The 18,513-nt window shown below is 43.1% G+C and overlaps 1 protein-coding gene across 1 annotated transcript in view; it reads right to left on the reverse strand.

Moving 5' to 3' along the window:
• Positions 1-18,513, reverse strand: part of LOC140741485 (alpha-2,8-sialyltransferase 8F-like) — a 72,092-nt gene that overhangs the window by 12,675 nt on the left and 40,904 nt on the right. Inside the window, exon 5 of the mRNA XM_073071733.1 lies at positions 8,117-8,261. Within this exon, the coding sequence (XP_072927834.1) occupies positions 8,117-8,261 (145 nt within the window). The remainder of the gene's footprint in view (positions 1-8,116; positions 8,262-18,513) is intronic.

The raw sequence follows: 18,513 nt of genomic DNA on the forward strand, positions 1-18,513 counted from the left end.
GGGGAGATACCCACTCTCAGGGGCGACCAGTGTCGTGGGTTGGGAGTGGGAGTCGTCCTGGGAGAGGAGGGGCGGCAGGCAGCGTGTGCTTTAACTGTGGGAAAGAGGGGCATTTCAGGCGGGACTGTGGGCGGACGAGGGTGTGCTATAGCTGTGGAGAGGAGGGACACTTTAGGTGGGATTGTGAGAGACCAGGAGTTCCGCGGAGGACAAGCCCCCCTGCGACTAAGAAGGGGGAGGTGTCGGGAAACTTAGGAGAGGCTCAGTGAGGGAACGGACTGGAGCCTCTGGAGGAACACGCCTCTATTCCAGATGGGCTGGTAGGACCCCGTGTCAGTGTGGGTCTACGGATAGAGGGAGTTTACGCAAAAGCCGTTCTGGATACGGGATCGCAGGTGACCTTATTGTACCGGTCTTTCTACAACCAATATCTAAAGCATTTGCCCGTAACCCCATTTGACGCCCTGCAGATTTGGGGTGTGAGTGAGGGTGACTACCCGTACGATGGGTACCTATCGGTGAGATTGGAGTTCTTGGAGGGCGATGTGGGAGTGTCCGAAGCTATTGAGACGTTGGTGTTGGTGTGTCCTGACCCGGTGGAAACCGGTGGTGCTGCCCTCCTGGTGGGGACTAATTCCCCCGTTGTGCGATGGCTCCTGGGAGCTTGTAAGGAGAAAGCGGGAGAAGACTTTCTGGAGACCCTCTTGGTGCATCCAGTGTTTCGAGCAGTGTTCGAAGAAGGGGTTGCCTCCCTAGGACTGGACCCGGAGTGTAAACGAGGGACGGTGTGGCGTACGCAGGCGAGGCCCAAGGTGATCCGACCCGGGGAGGTAGCACTAGTGATGGGGACCCCCAGATTCCCCGGAGTGCCATTGGGCAAAGTCCTGTTAGTAGATGCCCCAGAAGATCTCAAGGGGGAGACTTGATTTCCGGTGGGGGGCGCTGGTGAGGCCCGAAGTGCAGAGACCAGGGGTGGTACATGCGAGGCGTATAGCTATAAGTGTCAGGAACACCACGGCAAGAGAAATCACCTTTAAGAGGGGAATGCCGCTGGCACATCTGTTCCCGGTGACGGCAATGTCTAGCGCACCAGTGAGGACCCCTAACGGGGAGGGATCGGAGCATCGAAGGGAGCTGACCGCTGAAGTCTTTAACTTCGGGGATTCCCCTGTGTCGCCGGAGTGGAAACACAGGCTAGTGGAGAAGATGCTGAAGATGGAAGCTGTTTTTTCTCGGGGCGAGTTTGATGTTGGCTGCTCCAAAAGCACTCGCCACACCATCCGGGTGACAGAGGACACCACGTTCCGAGAGAGATCCCGGTGGCTGGCTCCGGCAGATGTTGAGGATGTGCGGCAGCACTTGTGCAAGTTGAAGGAGGCCAGAATCATAGCTGAGTCCCGAAGTCCTTATGCGTCCCCAATAGTGGTGGCACAGAAGAAGAATGGGCGAGTGTGCATGTGTGTTGACTACAGAATGTTGAATCGGCGAACTGTCCCTGATCAATATACTGTCCCAAGAGTCGAGGATGCGCTGGCCTGCCTGAGCAGTGCGAAGTGGTTCAGTGTGCTGGATTTAAGAAGTGGGTATTACCAGATCCCAATGAGTGCTGGCGATAAAGAGAAGACCGCTTTTATCTGCCCGCTGGGGTTCTTTCAGTTCGAACGAATGCCCCAAGGCATATCGGGAGCCCCAGCCACCTTCCAGAGGCTCATGGAGAGAACTGTGAGGGATATGAATCTGTTAGAGGTGCTGGTGTACCTGGACGATTTGATAGTGTTTGGATCGACTTTGGAGGAACATGAGGAGAGGCTGTTGAAGGTGTTGGGCCGGCTTAATGAAGAAGGGTTGAAGCTTTCCCTGGACAAATGCCAGTTCTGCAAGTCATCGGTTAGCTACGTTGGCCATATCATTTCGCGAGAGGGAGTGGCTACTGATCCAACCAAGATAGAGGCTGTGACCACCTGGCCGAGACCCCAGAAAGTGGGTGCTTTGCGCTCATTTTTGGGGTTCTGTGGGTATTACCGGCGATTTGTGAAAGGATACGCCAAAGTGTGTCACCCGTTGACTCAGCTGTTGTGTGGCTATCCCCCGGTGGGGAAGAAAAGGACGGGGGACCAGAGGCAGGACCTTTTGGCTCGAGATGGGATGATCAATATGAAGAGGCATTCCGGTCTTTGAAAAGGGCACTGACCCAGGCCCCGGTGTTGGCTTTTGCCAATCCCCAGAAGCCATATGTGCTGCACACGGATGCCAGTCGAGAGGGTCTCGGGGCTGTTCTGTACCAGGAGCATGGCAAAGCATTGAGGCCGGTAGCCTTTGTCAGCCGAAGCTTGTCGCCATCGGAGAGAAACTATCCCACTCACAAGTTGGAGTTCCTGGCGCTGAAGTGGGCGGTGGTGGACAAGTTGGGCGATTACCTGTACGGAGCCAAGTTTGAGGTGCGAACGGATAACAATCCTCTCACTTATATTTTGACTTCGGCGAAGCTGGATGCCACAGGACATCGGTGGCTGGCGGCCTTGTCGGTATATGATTTCAGCCTGAGGTACCGGCCCGGAAGCAAGAATGTCGATGCGGATGCTTTGTCTCGTCGGGAGCCGGGGGAACAGGAGAGGGACGAGGAGTGGGAGAGTGTCCCTGCCCCTGGAGTGAAGGCGATGTGTCAGTTTGCTATCACCGTGAAGGCCGAGGGAAGAGGGAGGCTGGAACGAGCCATGGACCATTTGGGGGGTTTTGACGATGCCATACCCCTAGCTTACTGTGACCTGACCGCACTGCGGATTAAACAGTTGCCGGAACTGAGTCCGGGGGAAGTGGCAGCTGCTCAGCAAAATGACCCGGGCATTGGCAGTGTGGAGAGCGGTCGAGAGGGGGGATGGGGCGTTGGCTGAGAAGGCGAAACACCCATTCGTGCCCCTGTTGTTGAAGGAGTGGTCTCGGTTGAAGTTAAAGAACCAAATCTTGTACCGGATAACGGCGCCTCCGGACCAACCCCACTGTTGGCAACTGGTCCTGCCGGAGGAGTATCGGCAGGCTGTATTCCAGGCCCTACATGATGATTCTGGACACTTGGGGGTGGAAAAGACCTATGGATTACTCAAAGACCGGTTCTACTGGCCCCGGATGAGGGGGGAAGTCGAAGAATACTGTAGGGGCTGCAGTCGTTGCATCCGGAGGAAGACCCTGCCCGCGTTGGCGGCTCCACTGTCGCACTTGCAGAGTGCGGGACCTCTGGACCTGGTATGTATGGATTTCCTGTCGATTGAGCCTGACACCAGCAACACCGCGAATGTCTTAGTCATCACCGATCATTACACTCGCTATGCTCAGGCATTTCCCACTAAGGATCAGAAGGCAACGACAGTGGCGAAGGTGTTATGGGAGAAGTATTTTGTTCATTACGGCCTTCCCAGGCGAATCCATAGCGATCAGGGGCGGGACTTTGAGAGCCGCCTTATCCATGAATTACTGACTATGCTTGGGGTTGAGAAATCCAGGACTACCCCTTATCACCCACAGGGAGATCCGCAGCCAGAGAGGTTCAACCGGACCCTGTTGGATATGCTCGGGACGCTGGAGATTGGGCAGAAAAGCAGGTGGAGTCATCATATTGGACAATTGGTTCACTGTTACAATTGTACTCGCAATGATGCTACAGGATATTCGCCCTATTATCTGATGTTCGGGCGGGAAGCGAGGTTGCCCATTGACTTGTGTTTTGGGGGTGAAGTGGGTGAATTACCTGGGAAGTCCCATCTAAAGTATGTGTCCGACATGAAGAGGGAGTTACAGCGGGCGTACGAGTTGGCCGAGGCGGCGGCTACCAAACAAAATCAGAGGAATAAGATGCGGTATGATCGAAAGGTGAAGTTTGTTCAATTATTGCCGGGCGACCGGGTCCTTTTACGGAATTTGGGATTCCCTGGTAAGCACAAGTTGGCAGATCGATGGGCGGCCAGCTCCATGTAATAGAGAGCCAGATGCCGAACCTGCCAGTTTACCAGGTGAAACCTGAGGATGGGAAAGGGCCTATCAAGGTACTCCATCGGAATCACCTGCTGCCGCTGGGTCAAGCGGTGCAGGTGGATACGGAGCCAGAGTGGGAGGTTACGCCCAGTACAAGGATTCTGCGAGGGCACAGAGAAAGGGAAGAGACCACTGCTGAAGAGCGGGGACGGGTCCCTCGCCCGGAAATGGCTACTGATTCGGAAGAGGACGACTCAGATGAGTGGCCCCTGTTCCCATTCGCTGGTGCTCCAGTACCAGGAGAGGAGGCTCCTGGCCCTTCCCATACTGAATTGGGTGAGAGGAGGGAAGGTCTTGAGGGTCAGATGGAGAGGCAGCCAACATTGGTGGGAGAGAGGGTGGAGCCTGAGCATGAGCCGGAGAGATCTCAGGTGAGGGAGGACCCCCGTGAGGAAGGGGGTGAGGGTCTGTCAGGAAGACCTGGGGTGTCCGAGACAGTGGGTTCGCAGGTGAAGAGGGAGCCCAGTGGGGCAGAAGGGGTACGGAGATCTCAGAGGATTAGGCGCCCCCCAGAGCGGTTGACATATGTGGTACCAGGAGAACCGAGTGTGATTTCTACTGCTCTGGGTAGTTATGTCACTGCTTTCTGCACCTGGGTTGGGTTTTGGGTGTTGCAAGAAGCTTTGGGGAACTCTAGTAATGCCATGAGAGCATGACATTTGCTGGTGGGGAGAGAATGTACAATGTCCTGTGTATGTTACTAAAAAGGGTTTCTTTGGTTTGTTACGAGTAGGAATGTTTCTTTGTCTGTTAAATGTTTTTCTCGCCGTTGTTTCGCTTTAGAATGGCTGATATGGTAATTGTATTCATTTGTTAATCAATGGGGAATGTTATTGTGTTTTGTGAGGCTGGGAACTTGGGGGAGGGGTTGCGCGGGCTTGGGGGTGAAGGGAGTCTGGAGGGAGACGCCGAGGAAGGAGGACGTGCACTCGGAAGACCACCGGGGAGTCCGAGGTGGAAGACGTGGAAGTCGGGAGGGCAAGCGAAGAGGAGTCGAATGGTTCGCTGGATGAGCTCCACCGAGTGCACTAAACTGACTGAACTTTGATAAGTTGGCGCCTTTTGTTTTTTTTCTTGTACATATATATATATACAAGTATATATATATACTTTTCCCCTAGACATATACCAGCCTGTTGGGTAAGTGTTACAAGTATTAAAATGGGAGGTGTGTCAAAGGACATATTTCCACGCTGTATGTCTAAGCTCTACAGAGTGTAGGGTTGCTGGGGATTACAGAGATGAGCATGGCTATGGAGAGACCTAGAAAAAATTATGAGAATGTTCAATCAGAATCATTTCTTAACCAGGAGCCTGTGCAGGTCAGTAATCCAAAGGGAAGCTGGGTGTTTGCAACGTGGTGTCCTGGGCAGCAGAGGTTTGGATAAGGTCAGATTTACAGAGAGTAGAAAATGAAAGGCCGCTCAGGAGAACATTGGAATAGTTGAACCCGGAGAGTTTCCTAATTTAAATAGAAAATAAAAAGAGAAAGAGTTAAATCTAATGCAGATGAATGAATGAAGGAGGTATGGAAAGTAACATCTCCCAAAGGGAATGAGATCATATAAAGTTAGATCATTTCTGCATTTTAGCTTATATAAACCCAGCTAATATCTATATACTACTAAAACTCTCGTGCTCTGTTTATCTGTGACTTCCAATTAGAACAAACAGTTCATTACAGTGGCACTATTTTTGGCTAAATCGACTTAAAATGCACTAATTTACAGAATGCAGGCAAAGTTCAGGGTTATATATTTGTATAAAATTGCTCACTCACCAAAATCAAGCTTTCACCCAAGAGCCGATGTCAGCCATGATGGAAACCGCGACGCGACACCACAACGCATGCGCATGGCCAGCCTCAGAAGCGACTAACGATGCTCACAGGAGCGACATCAACCGGAGCAAAAGGGCAGGGCAGCTCTATTTTGAGCGGTCACATTCTGCTAATCACCATCAGCATGTGCAGGATTGGGTCAGATCTAACTGCCACCCATCAATAAGAGATAATTAAATCTTGTTGTAATGACGTACTTCGAGACACCCATAAATCCCTTTGCTGCAGTCAAAGGACAGTGGTGACTATATCATGTCCATTCAGGAGAGCGCCAACCACATCATCAAGAATAATCAGCATCCTGGAGGTTTTGGTGTTACTGCTTCGTATCTTCTATCCAGCATTAGGGTAAAAAAAAATGGTCAGCCTAATTATGCCACATGGAAAGAGAAGGGAGACATTATGGTCAAGAGAAGGGAGACATTATGGTCAAGAGATGACGCCAAACGTCGTTGGGAAGCGGCAAGGAGAGGGAGAGAACAAGAATTGGATGAGGCCAGGGCCGCACAACTCCAGGATCAAAGAGTCAGGACAAAAAAGATGAGAGAAGAAGAGACAGAGGAGGAGAGACATGCATGTCTCCAAAATGACAAAAACAGGCACAGAAGGAGGAGAGAGGAAGAGACAAAGGAGCTGAGAAATGCATGTCTTCAGAATCAGAGACAAAGAGCAAACAGCAGAAGAGATGAAGAGATGACGATGAAAGGACTGCACGTCTCCAGAATGACAACGAGAGGCACAAAGGTGGCAGATCAACCAGAAATGATGCCATCAAAAGTGTCCTTTGTTAAACAAGGAGGAGCTATATTTGCATTGCTACATGTCCTTCTTCTTTAATAAACTGAGGTTTCCTTCTTCAATTTCCAAAGCAAAGCGATACCAATAGCATTCAGGAAAATTTAATGTTCATTCTGGTCACATCAGACTGCACTACCCTTCTCTCAAAGGGTGCCCCAATGGGTCCCCCCATTGTCTAGTCATTGGTTAAAGCTAAACATTATCAGTTTGTAAAGCTGCTGTCTCACAGCACCAGAGGTCTAGGTTCATTCCTGATCTTGGTGCTGTCTGTGAGGAGTTTTCACTTTCTCCTCACAAACATTTGGTCTTCCTCTAGGTGTTCTGGTTCGTTCCTACATCTCAAAGACAGGTAAGTAAATTTTCTACTGTAAATTGAATCTAGGGGGAATTTGCTGAAATTATGGTGGGGTTAACATAGGATTGGAGTAAATGAGTGGTGCGTGGTTGGCACAGACCCGATGCACTTAATGGCATCTTTCCATACTTTATCTCATATAGAAATCTGTGCCAAATTAGTGGAGGAAAGAGGTCACCCTCCACCTCTCCAACTTTCTTTGTTGAGTATTTGTCAGCTGGTCACAAATCAAAGTCAAGTTTATTGTCATATGCATATATATGCAAAGGTGCTATGAAAAACAAGAGGCTTGTTTTGTTGTTGTTTTGTAGCTTGTTATGTTCTGTGTTGTTCTGCCAAGCATTATGGGTATGCTACATTGGCACTGGAATGTGTTCCAATACTTGCAGGCTGCCCCCAGCCCATTTTTAGGTGTGTTGGTTGTTAATGCAAGTGACGCATTCATTGTATGTTTCAAAATACATGTGATAAATAAATCTGAATCTGAAATTCACTTGCAGCAGCATCACAGGCACATAGCATAACAGACACAAGAAAACCAAATTAAATCTAAATTACATACAAAGACATATTGATTAGGGTTAGTAAGTTATGGACATGCTATGTTGGCAACAGAAGCATTGCGATACTTGTGGGCTGTCCCCAGCACATCACCAGACTCTTGGTCTTTTGATGTAAATGGTGCATTTTTCTGTATGTTTCGATATACATGTGACAAATAAAGCTAATCTTTAAAATTATATAAGAAAGAACAAAATTAGAACAAAAAAACAGTCCATTGTACTGGAAAGTTGTTAGTGTCGCTATACGGAGATGGTGATTAGGGATGCTTCATGAGCCAAATAGTTGAAGGGGAGTAGCTGTTATTGAACTTGGTGCTATGGGACCTTAGCTCTCTGTAGAACACAACTTAAGATGTTTGTACATGGACCTTAAAACCTACATAACTGGGAAAACTGCAACCACTGTTGTTTTACCTGCTGCACCAGAGCCAAGCTGAGAGTTATTCATTGCAGAATTACAGTGTGTGATGTACCAAGAGCATGATCAAGCTTACTGTAAAAGGTTAACATCCCCAACTGAAGAGCCACACTCACCTTAGGAAAAATAGCAAAGATCTGGTGATGGATTTTAATCTTTTTCTTGGGTTCTGCCTCATAAGTTAACTCTGTCCCGACAGGCGTGTTCTTCTGCGTGACCAGGCAATTGTATGCAGCATGGCAGCACCTCTTGAGCTCCAATCTGAAAGGGCAGGTAACTTTCAATCATTTATTCAGCAACATTGAAGGAGCTCTGTGGCTGAGATCAACTTTGTACACTTGAGTGAAAAGGTAGATCTGAGTCAAGACAAAATTGAAAGGAGAATGTGGCCTCTTCATTCTCCATCCACCACCCCCTTCCCAACCTGATCTTTGAGCACCCCCATACTCATGGAACAGCAGCTTATCTGTTGATTGAGCCTTCTAGACTTTTGAATATGTCAGGTTAACTTTCCCAGGTCTAGTTAGCGGATGAGCATCGGTAGCGTAGCAATTAGCGTAACAGTATACAGCAGCCAGCTGTAGGTTCAATTCCCACAGCTGTCTGTAAAGAGTTTGTACATTCTCTCCATAACCAGGTGCTCTAGTTTCCTCCCACATTCCAAAGATGTATGGGTTAAGGTTAATCAGTTATGGACATGCTATGGGCTGCCCAGCACATCCTCACTGATTTGATTTGATGTGAACAACACATTTCACTGTATGTTTCAATGTACATGTGACAAATAATGCTAATCTTTCTTTCTAAATCGTTGCAGTAATAATAATATAATTCAAATTCTACCACAGAGTTTGGAATTCCAATCTAATTAATTAAATCTAGAATTGTTTCCCGAAGAAGTCACTAATGAATATCAGTAACCTTACTTCTATAACTTATCATGTCCCGAAATTCCACATCCAGTTTACTGTGCAACTTTTGTTCTATTTATTTAGAGATACAGCATGGAAATAGGCCCTTCCAGCCCAACAATCCCATTGCATCCCAATTCAAATTCAAATTCAAATTCAAATTTAATTGTCACATGAATACCCATGGATACAGCACAGTACCAACAGTTAAAAAAAATCAAGCCCACAGCAGTCCGATCATCACATCACATGTGCCCCCAGTGCATTCTCACTGCTTTGATTTGACACAAACAATGCAATTCACTGTATTTTTCAATGTACATGTGACAAATAAAGCTCATCATTAACCCATACACCTTTGGAATGTGGGAAGAAACCAGAACACCCGGAGGACACTCACACTGTCATGAGGAAAGCATACAAATTCCTTACAGACAGCAACAGAAAAAAACCTGGGTTGCTGGAGTTCTAATAGCATTATGAGAACTGCTTTGCTACCATGCGGCATTTTGAGGGAGATGGATAGGGTTTAGGATGGTGGTGAATTGAGGTGTTTGATGTTGGCATGTTCGCCGAGCTTGGCAATTAGCTTGCAGACATTTCATCACCAGTCAAGGTGACATTCTCAGTGCACAGTTGTTGGTGTTTCTCTCTGGGAGTGCTTGCCGGCTTGTTGGTCTCCACAGGTGATCCTGTAAGATCCGGCAAGAGAAACTGTGAAAGAACTACTAACAAAGACCAAGCATACAGCATAGACACTGAAATCCAGCAACATAGGGGAACTAAACTTTTGTCCATCAACATATTTGAATTTTGAAAGGTAGATTTAATACCAATGGGATCACTGATATCCAGCTTCATTGCCGAGGCCGTTATAGAAAGACTAGAAAAGATAGCACTTTCAGTCCTTAAACCCAAACTCTGGGTGCTATACATAGATAGAAACATAGAAAACCTACAGCACAAACAGGCCCTTCGGCCCACAAAGTTGTGCCAAAACATGTCCCTACCTTAGAAATTATTAGGTTTACCTATAGCCCTCTATTTTTCTAAGCTCCATGTACCTATCAAAAAGTCTCTTGAAAGACCCTATCGTATCCACTTCCACCACCGTTGCCGGCAGCCCATTCCACGCACTCACCACTCTGAGTAAAAAATTACCCCTGACATCTCCTCTGTACCTACACCCCAGCACCTTAAACCTGTGTCCTCTTGTGGCAACAATTTCAGTCCTGGGAAAAAGCCTCTGACTATCCATGTTTGTCATACTCAAACAAAATGAAATAGAAGGTTTACCATACTCAGCAACATCAAGTTTACAATGGAAAGAGAAAGAAAGAACCAACTTGCATTCCTGGATGTCCTTGTCGTGAGAAGGACAGACAGTACATTAGAGACATCTGTCTACTGGAAGTGTACACACATGGACCAAGTATTGAACTACCACAGCAACCACCCAGCTGCCACACCAAAAACTGCATTTGCACCTTATTTAAGAGAGCACAAACACATAGTAGCACCTGAACTTCAGGTCAGGGAACAGAAGCACTTATTCAAAGTGCCCCAGAGCAATGGTTACCCACAGAATTCCATCAGGAGATGCTTACTAAGGAGCAAAAGTCATGCTGTCCCTGCTCAACATGCATTCAAACTCATGACCTTGCCCTACAGATTTCTGAGATATCAGGAATATCTCAGAAATAACAGCTCAATAGCTTGAACCTCACAGCATCACAGTTGCTCATAAACAATGGTAACTTTAAGGAAGCTTGTCTCAAGAACCAAGGAACCAGTAAAGGCAACTGACAAAAGCAATGTGGTGTACAGGGTCACATGTGGAGACTGCAACAAGAACTACACCAACCAGACAGAATGTAAACTCTCAACTTGTTTACGGCAACACAAACTGACAGTACGGAGCTATGATCCACTGTCGCTGATCTCAGTATATGAAGACCAAAAAGGACATCACTTTAACTGGGACACCACAGAGGCTCTAGTGCAGGCAAACATGAAGCAGGCACAAGAATTTTTAGAAGTGTGGTCTTTTTCACATAATTCAATAAGGGGTTTAAGTTTTCTTTAAATAAATTCTTGAACTTTTTAGTAATTGTTACACCTAGATATGTAAATTGACTTGTAACAACTTGGAACAGAAATTTGGCATTTGATGACATTAGGTCATTTAAAGGAAATAGCTCACTTTTATGTAAGTTCAGCTTATATCCTGAAAAAGAACTAAACTAGGAAATTAAAGAAAGAACCGAAGGTAAAGAAGTTTCAGTGTTAGAGATAAAAATTAAAATATCATCAGCGTATAATGAAATTTTATGAGTCATACCTTCCCTTAGTATACCAGAAATGTCCTTAGATTCTTGAAATGCTATTGCTAAGGGTTCTATAGCTAAAGCAAAAAGTAAAGGACTAAGAGGGCAACCTTGTCTAGTTCCCCGCTGTAACTTAAAGGGCTTAGAAATTTGAAAGTTAGTAATAACCTGAGCGGTAGGAGACAAGTAAATTAATTTAACCCAACAAATAAAATTAGGCCCAAAATTAAACTTTTCTAAGGTCTTAAAAAGATAATTCCACTCAATCCTATCGAAGGCTTTTTCTGCATCTAAGGATAATATACACTCTGATATTTTTTTGGATGGTGAATATATCACATTCAATAACCGACGTATATTAAAATGTGAGTAACGATTTTAAATAAATCCTGTCTGGTCATGTGATATGATAGATGGTAAAATATTTTCAAGTCTTCGAGCTAAGATTCTGGATAAAATTTTTGCATCAACATTTAATAAAGAAATCGGTCTGTATGAAGAACATTCAGCTGGATTTTTATTTGTTTTAAGAATTAGAGAAATAAAAGCTTCATAAAAAGATTGAGGGAGTTTACCTGATTTAAAGGACTCTGATAAAACAGAGGATAAATAAGGTGTAAGTAACGTAGTGAAAGTTTTATAAAACTCCCCAGGAAAGCCATCAGGTCCTGGGGTCTTACCAGAATGTAAAGCACGTATAGCCTCAGCCACTTCATCATTGGAAATAGGCTGATCTAACTGTGTTAGACTATCAGCAGACAATGTAGGAATGTTGATATTACTGAAAAAAGCATTCATATAGGTATCATCTGAAGAAGAGTCAGACTGATACAACTTAAGGTAAAAGTCTTTAAATATGTTGTTAATTTCAGAATGGTCGGATATCTTAGTACCATTATCTTTAAAAATTTCTGTGATTTAACGATTAACTGTAAAAGATTTTAATCGATTGGCTAATAATTTACCTGTTCTGTCCCCGTGAATGTAAAATTGAGTTTTATCTCTCAACAGCTGTCGTTCAATTGGGTAAGTCAGCAGAAGATTATACTTGGATTGGATTTCAATACGCTTATTATATATACTTGGATCTGGAGATAGGGCATACTTTCGATCAAGATCTTTTAATATCGCTGCTAGGTCAGACCTTTCTTTGTCAGCTTTCTTCTTTATATAGGTAGGGTAAAAGATAATTTCTCCATGAATATATGCTTTAAAAGTATCCCAGACTATAGTACCAGCAGTACCTCCTTTAAAATTTTCTTTAAAGAAAAAAGTAATATGGTTTTCCAAGAACTTTAGAAAATTTTTATCAGATAACAATGATAGGTTAAAACGCCAACTTCTATTTGGTACAGAGTAAACAGGTAATCTTAAAGCCAGAAGCACAGGTGCATGATCAGACAAAGCAATCTCCTTATAATCACAAGATCGTACCAGTGGAAGCAAGTTTCTATCTCTAAAAAAAGTAGTCAATCCGAGAGTACATATGATGAATCTGAGAGAAATATGAATATTCCTTTTCTTGGGGGTGTAAAAAACGCCACACGTCAAGAATACCACATTGAAATAGAAAAGATTTGAAAAGTAGGACTGATTTATTAGTGACAGAGGTTTTACTTGAAGAGCGATCTAATATAGGGTCAAGCCAAAAATTAAAATCTCCACCCATCACTAAGGAATACCGATTCAAATCAGGCAGAAAAGAGAAAAGACGTTCAAAGAACAAGGAGTCATCTGTATTTGGAGCGTATACATTCGCAAATACGATTAGTTTATTCTCAAGACTACCCAAAACAATAACAAAGCGCCAATTTGTATCAGAAATTACATTATGTTGAATAAAGGATACATTCTGATGAAACAGGATAGAGACGCCTCTCAATCTAGATTGAGAGGATGAGTGAAAATGTATACCCTTCCATCCTTTGAAATATCATCTTTACGAATATAGGTTTCTTGGAGAAAGATTATACGAGTTTTAAGTTTCCGGATATAAGAGAAAATCTTATTTCGTTTAACAGGGTTATTTAGACCTTTCACATTAAAACTGAGAATATTAATAAAAGAATCCATCAAGTATCCTTCAGTAATGTATAAAAGATAATCACAGACATGTAGATAGCGAATAAATAAAACAGTAAAAACATCCAATCAGCTTTCTGGAAGAACCCATTTCCCCTCCTCCCTCCCCCCAAAGAGAGAAATCAGCCAAGGGAGGCTAAAGACTAATTCTAACGTTCTAATTCTAAAAGACGTTTTCTAAATGGTCTCCTCTTTCTTTATCCCTAATTGGCCGAATTAATTCGATTAAAATGAAGATTCTTCCTAAATTTTTATATCTTTTTCAGGCCTTACCTATTTTTATTCTTAAGACCTACTTTGATTCTTTAGATTCAATCTTAACATCTTATATTTGGAATAATAAACAAGCTCATTTAAGTAAAGTTTACCTACAAAGAAATAAAGAGATGGGTGGACTAGCCCTACCCAATTTTAGGTTTTACTATTGGGCTGCCAATATAAGGAATATTACTTTCTGGTCCTATTATATTTATCGTAAAGATTGCCCATCATGGGTCTCCTTAGAAGTTAATTCTGTAAAAAATTCCTCTATTGTCTCTCTTCTTGGATCATACTCTTCTTTTTCAGCAAATAAAATAACAGAAAACATAATTGTTAAGCAAACTTTAAGGATTTGGTCTCAATTTAGGAAATTTTTTGGTTTAGCGAATATTTCATTATCATCTCCCATTTTCCTTAATTTTTTTTTATCCCTTCCATGACAGACAAAGTCTGTAAGGATTGGGATGAACTAGGTATTAAGTGTTTTTGGGACCTGTTTATCTCAGGATCTTTTGCTTCATTTGACCAATTGTCAACTAAATTTGCACTCCCAAAAACACATTTTTACAGATACCTTCAAATTAGAGATTTCTTATGTTTCCAATTAACTACTTTTCCTATAGGTCCTGATAAAAATTTACTGGACGATCTTTTAAATTTAAAACCTTTTGTTAATGGTTCTATTACCAGTATCTATAACTTGTTAACCATATAATAACCATATAACAATCACAGCACGGAAACAGGCCATTCCGGCCCTCCTAGTCCGTGCCGAACTCTTAATCTCACCTAGTCCCACCTACCCGCACTCAGCCCATAACCCTCCACTCCTTTCCTGTCCATATACCTATCCAATTTTACCTTAAATGACACAACTGAACTGGCCTCTACTACTTCTACAGGAAGCTCATTCCACACAGCTATCACTCTCTGAGTAAAGAAATACCCCCTCGTGTTTCCCTTAAACTTTTGCCCCCTAACTCTCAAATCATGTCCTCTCGTTTGAATCTCCCCTACTCTCAATGGAAACAGCCTATTCACGTCAACTCTATCTATCCCTCTCAACATTTTAAATACCTCGATCAAATCCCCCCTCAACCTTCTACGCTCCAATGAATAGAGACCTAACTTGTTCAACCTTTCTCTGTAACTTAAGTGCTGAAACCCAGGTAACATCCTAGTAAATCGTCTCTGCACTCTCTCTAATTTATTGATATCTTTCCTATAATTCGGTGACCAGAACTGTACACAATATTCCAAATTTGGCCTTACCAATGCCTTGTACAATTTTAACATTACATCCCAACTTCTGTACTCAATGCTCTGATTTATAAAGGCCAGCGTTCCAAAAGCCTTCTTCACCACCCTATCTACATGAGACTCCACCTTCAGGGAACTATGCACTGTTATTCCTAGATCTCTCTGTTCCACTGCATTCCTCAATGCCCTACCATTTACACTGTATGTTCTATTTGGATTATTCCTGCCAAAATGTAGAACCTCACACTGATTGATTCTGGACAAGAATTTTTAGATAAAATAAAAAAAACTTAAAAAATAAAATAAAATAAACCTAAATTGTCAGATTTCTGATGATAGATGGAATAAAATTCTTAAACGGGTTAATAAATCATCTTTCTGTGCTCATCATTCTCTTCTACAATTTAAAGTGGTTCATAGAGCTTACATTTCTAAACAGAAGCTGTCCAGTTTTTATCTGAATGTTTCTCCACTTCGTAATAAATACAACTCTGCTGATGCCTCTTTAATTCATATGTTTTGGTTTTGCCCTAAAATTGAAAAGTTTTGGCGGGAAGTATTCCATGCCTTCTCACAACGTTTTAGGGTCCAATTTGACCCAAATCCCCTTACTGCCTTGTTTGGTATTATTGCAAATGAAGATATAACTTTAAATACTCCTAACCTACAGGTTTTAGTTTTTACCTCTCTTTTAGCAAGAAGAACAATCTTGCTTAAATGGAAGGAGTCTACCCCTCCTACACAACTTCAATAGCTACGTGATATTATGTCTTATTTAAATTTAGAAAAGATCCGCTGCTCAGTCTTAAATTCGAAACAATCTTTTTATGATATCTGGGGACCTTTCCTAAATTACTTTTCCAATTTATAAAGCTTAACAGTGCACAGACTTTTATGTATATTTTTATCTTCTCTTCTTGAGCGAATGTTTTTTTTTCCTAATTATCCATTATCATCCATCAGCTTTTTTCTTTGGTAGTTGGTAGGGGGTTGAATTTTTTTATATAAAAAATGTATTTTATGATGTATGACCTATCTTTAAATTTTTGATTACAGAGTGGTATACCTTTATGTGTTATGCTATAACATTTTGATCAATTTTATTACAATATATGAATGTACACAAGTTATGTTGAGATGTATCTGTGTTGCACTCTGTAAATCTTGTTTTTTTCTTCTGAATAAAAATATTGTAAAAAGAAAAGAAAAAGAAGTGTGGTTTTCTTCTGATAACTCTGTAAGCAAACATATCGAAGTAGATGCCGTTTACGAACCCTAAGGGCTAAAGAAACGTGAGCCAATCGAATTCAAAGGTCAATTGAAGGGGTAACCAATCAGGACTGAGGCAAGCAAACAGGGGCCTATATAAACGTGAGCACCCCCAGAGAGAAACACCTACAAGTGTGCACTGAGGATGTCACCTCGACTGATCTTGAAACATCTGCCAGCTAATTACCAAGCTCGGCGAATACTGTAACATCAGATAGATAGAAACATTTCCCTATAGCAGGTGGGGTTAACACTAGAAGGTACGGGGTAAGACTTTTACAGGAGATCAAAGAAAGATTTATTTTCATCAAGCGGGTGGCTGGAATCAGGATCGCACTGCCTAAGAGAGTGGGTGAGGCAGAGACTCTCACAATATCGAAGAGATATTGTGTCATTAAGGGACAGACAACAACAGACCAAGTGAGTGATTTGGATAGATGTTACTTCGGAATCAAAATTGGGTTTATTACTTACTTTACTTTATTGTCACCAAACAATTGATACCAGAGCATAAATCATCACAGCGATATTTGATTCTGCACTTCGTGCTCCCTGGAGTACAAATCAAAGTAAATATAATAAAAAATTTAAATTATAAATCTTAATTAGAAAATAGAAAAGGGAAAGTAAGGTAGCACAAGTCTGGTCCAGATATTTGGAAGGTACGGCCCAGATCCGGGTCAGGTTCCGTTCAGCAGTCTTATCACAGTTGGAAAGAAGCTGTTCCCAAATCTGGCCGTACGAATCTTCAAGCTCCTGAACCTTCTCCCGGAGGGAAGTGGGACAAAAAGTGTGTTGGCTGGGTGGGTCATGTCCTTGATTATCCTGGCAGCACTGCTCCGACACTGATTATCACTGATATATGTCTTGGAATTGTTGTTTTGCAGCAGCAGTACAGTGCAATGTGTAAAATTTACTAGAGGTTACAACAAATAAATAAATAATGCTAAAGATGAAAAATGAAATCGTTTTCATGGGTGTGTGGACCATTCAGAATTCTGAAGTCCGTGTGGAAGAAGTTGTTTCCAAAACATTGAATGTGGGTCTTCTGGCTCTGTACCTCCTCCCTAATGATAGTAATGAGAAGATGGCATGTCTTGGATGGTGAGGGTCCTTAATGACAAATGACACTACTTGAAGATGTCCTCAGTGGTGGGGAGGGTTATGCCTGTGATGGAGCTGGCTGTGTCTGCAATCTCTGCAAAATTTTTTGATACTGTTCACTGAAGCCAACATACCAGTCTACTTGGTGGGCCGAAGTGCTTGTTTCTGCGATACAACTCCATGACATTTGGTCTATTACTGCTCAATTACATTGTACTTGGGGGTTTACTTTCAACTACTGAACATAGAACACAGAACATTACAGCACAGTACAGGCTCATGATGTTGTGCTGACCTTTTAACCTTCTCACAGATCATCTAAACTTTCCCTCCCCACATAACCCTCCATTATTCTATCTTCCATGTGCTTATCTAAGAGTCTCTTAAGTGTCCCTAAGTATCTGACCCTACCAACACACCCAGAAGCCCATTCCAGGCACTTAACACACTCTATGTAAAAAGACGTCCCCCTATACTTCCCACCTCAAGCTCCAGGGCCATGACTGGAGCAATTGGCATAGATGCATGCAAGTGAAAAAATAAAATTGGCAGAAGTGGAAGGGGGCTTATGTGAAACGTAAACATTAACATCCTGACTTGCATGTTAAGTTCAAATTATTGTCATAGGCATACATACCCAGAGTATAAAGGCCATGAAAATTTGCTTTTTGCAGCAGCGGCACAGTATGTTACAAACAAAACAAGCATAAATTATGTAAACTTAAATTAACATTACTTATACAATAAACATGAGAAATTCTGCAGATACTGGAAATCTAGAGAACCACACAAAATACTGGAGGAACTCAGCAGGTCAGGCAGCATCTATGGATATGATTAAACAGTTGACGTTTTGGGCCGAGACCCTTCATCAGGACTGGAAAGGACAGGGGAAGACACCAGAATAAAAAGGTGAGGGGAGAGGAAGAAGGATAGCTAGAAGGTGATAAGTGAAGCCAGGTGGGTAGGAAAAGTAAAGGGATGGAAGGGAAGGAATCTGACATAGGAGAGGAGAGTGAACCACAGGAGAAAGGGAAGGAGGATGGGGTCCAGGAGGAGGTGACAGGCAAGTGAGAGGCCAGAATGAAGAATAGAAGGGGGGGGAGGGAAATTTTTTTAACTGGAAGTTGAAATCGATGTTCATGACATCAGGTTGGAGATGGAATACAAGGTGTCACTCCTCTGCCTTGAGGGTGGCCTCAGCATGGCACAAGAGGAGGCCATGGACTGACATGTCATAATGGGAATGAGAATGGGAATTAAAATGTTTGACCACCAGGAACTTCCACTTTTGGCAGA

This window comes from Hemitrygon akajei, chromosome 18 (genome assembly GCF_048418815.1).
Source record: "Hemitrygon akajei chromosome 18, sHemAka1.3, whole genome shotgun sequence".
NCBI classification, from domain to species: Eukaryota; Metazoa; Chordata; class Chondrichthyes; order Myliobatiformes; family Dasyatidae; genus Hemitrygon; species Hemitrygon akajei.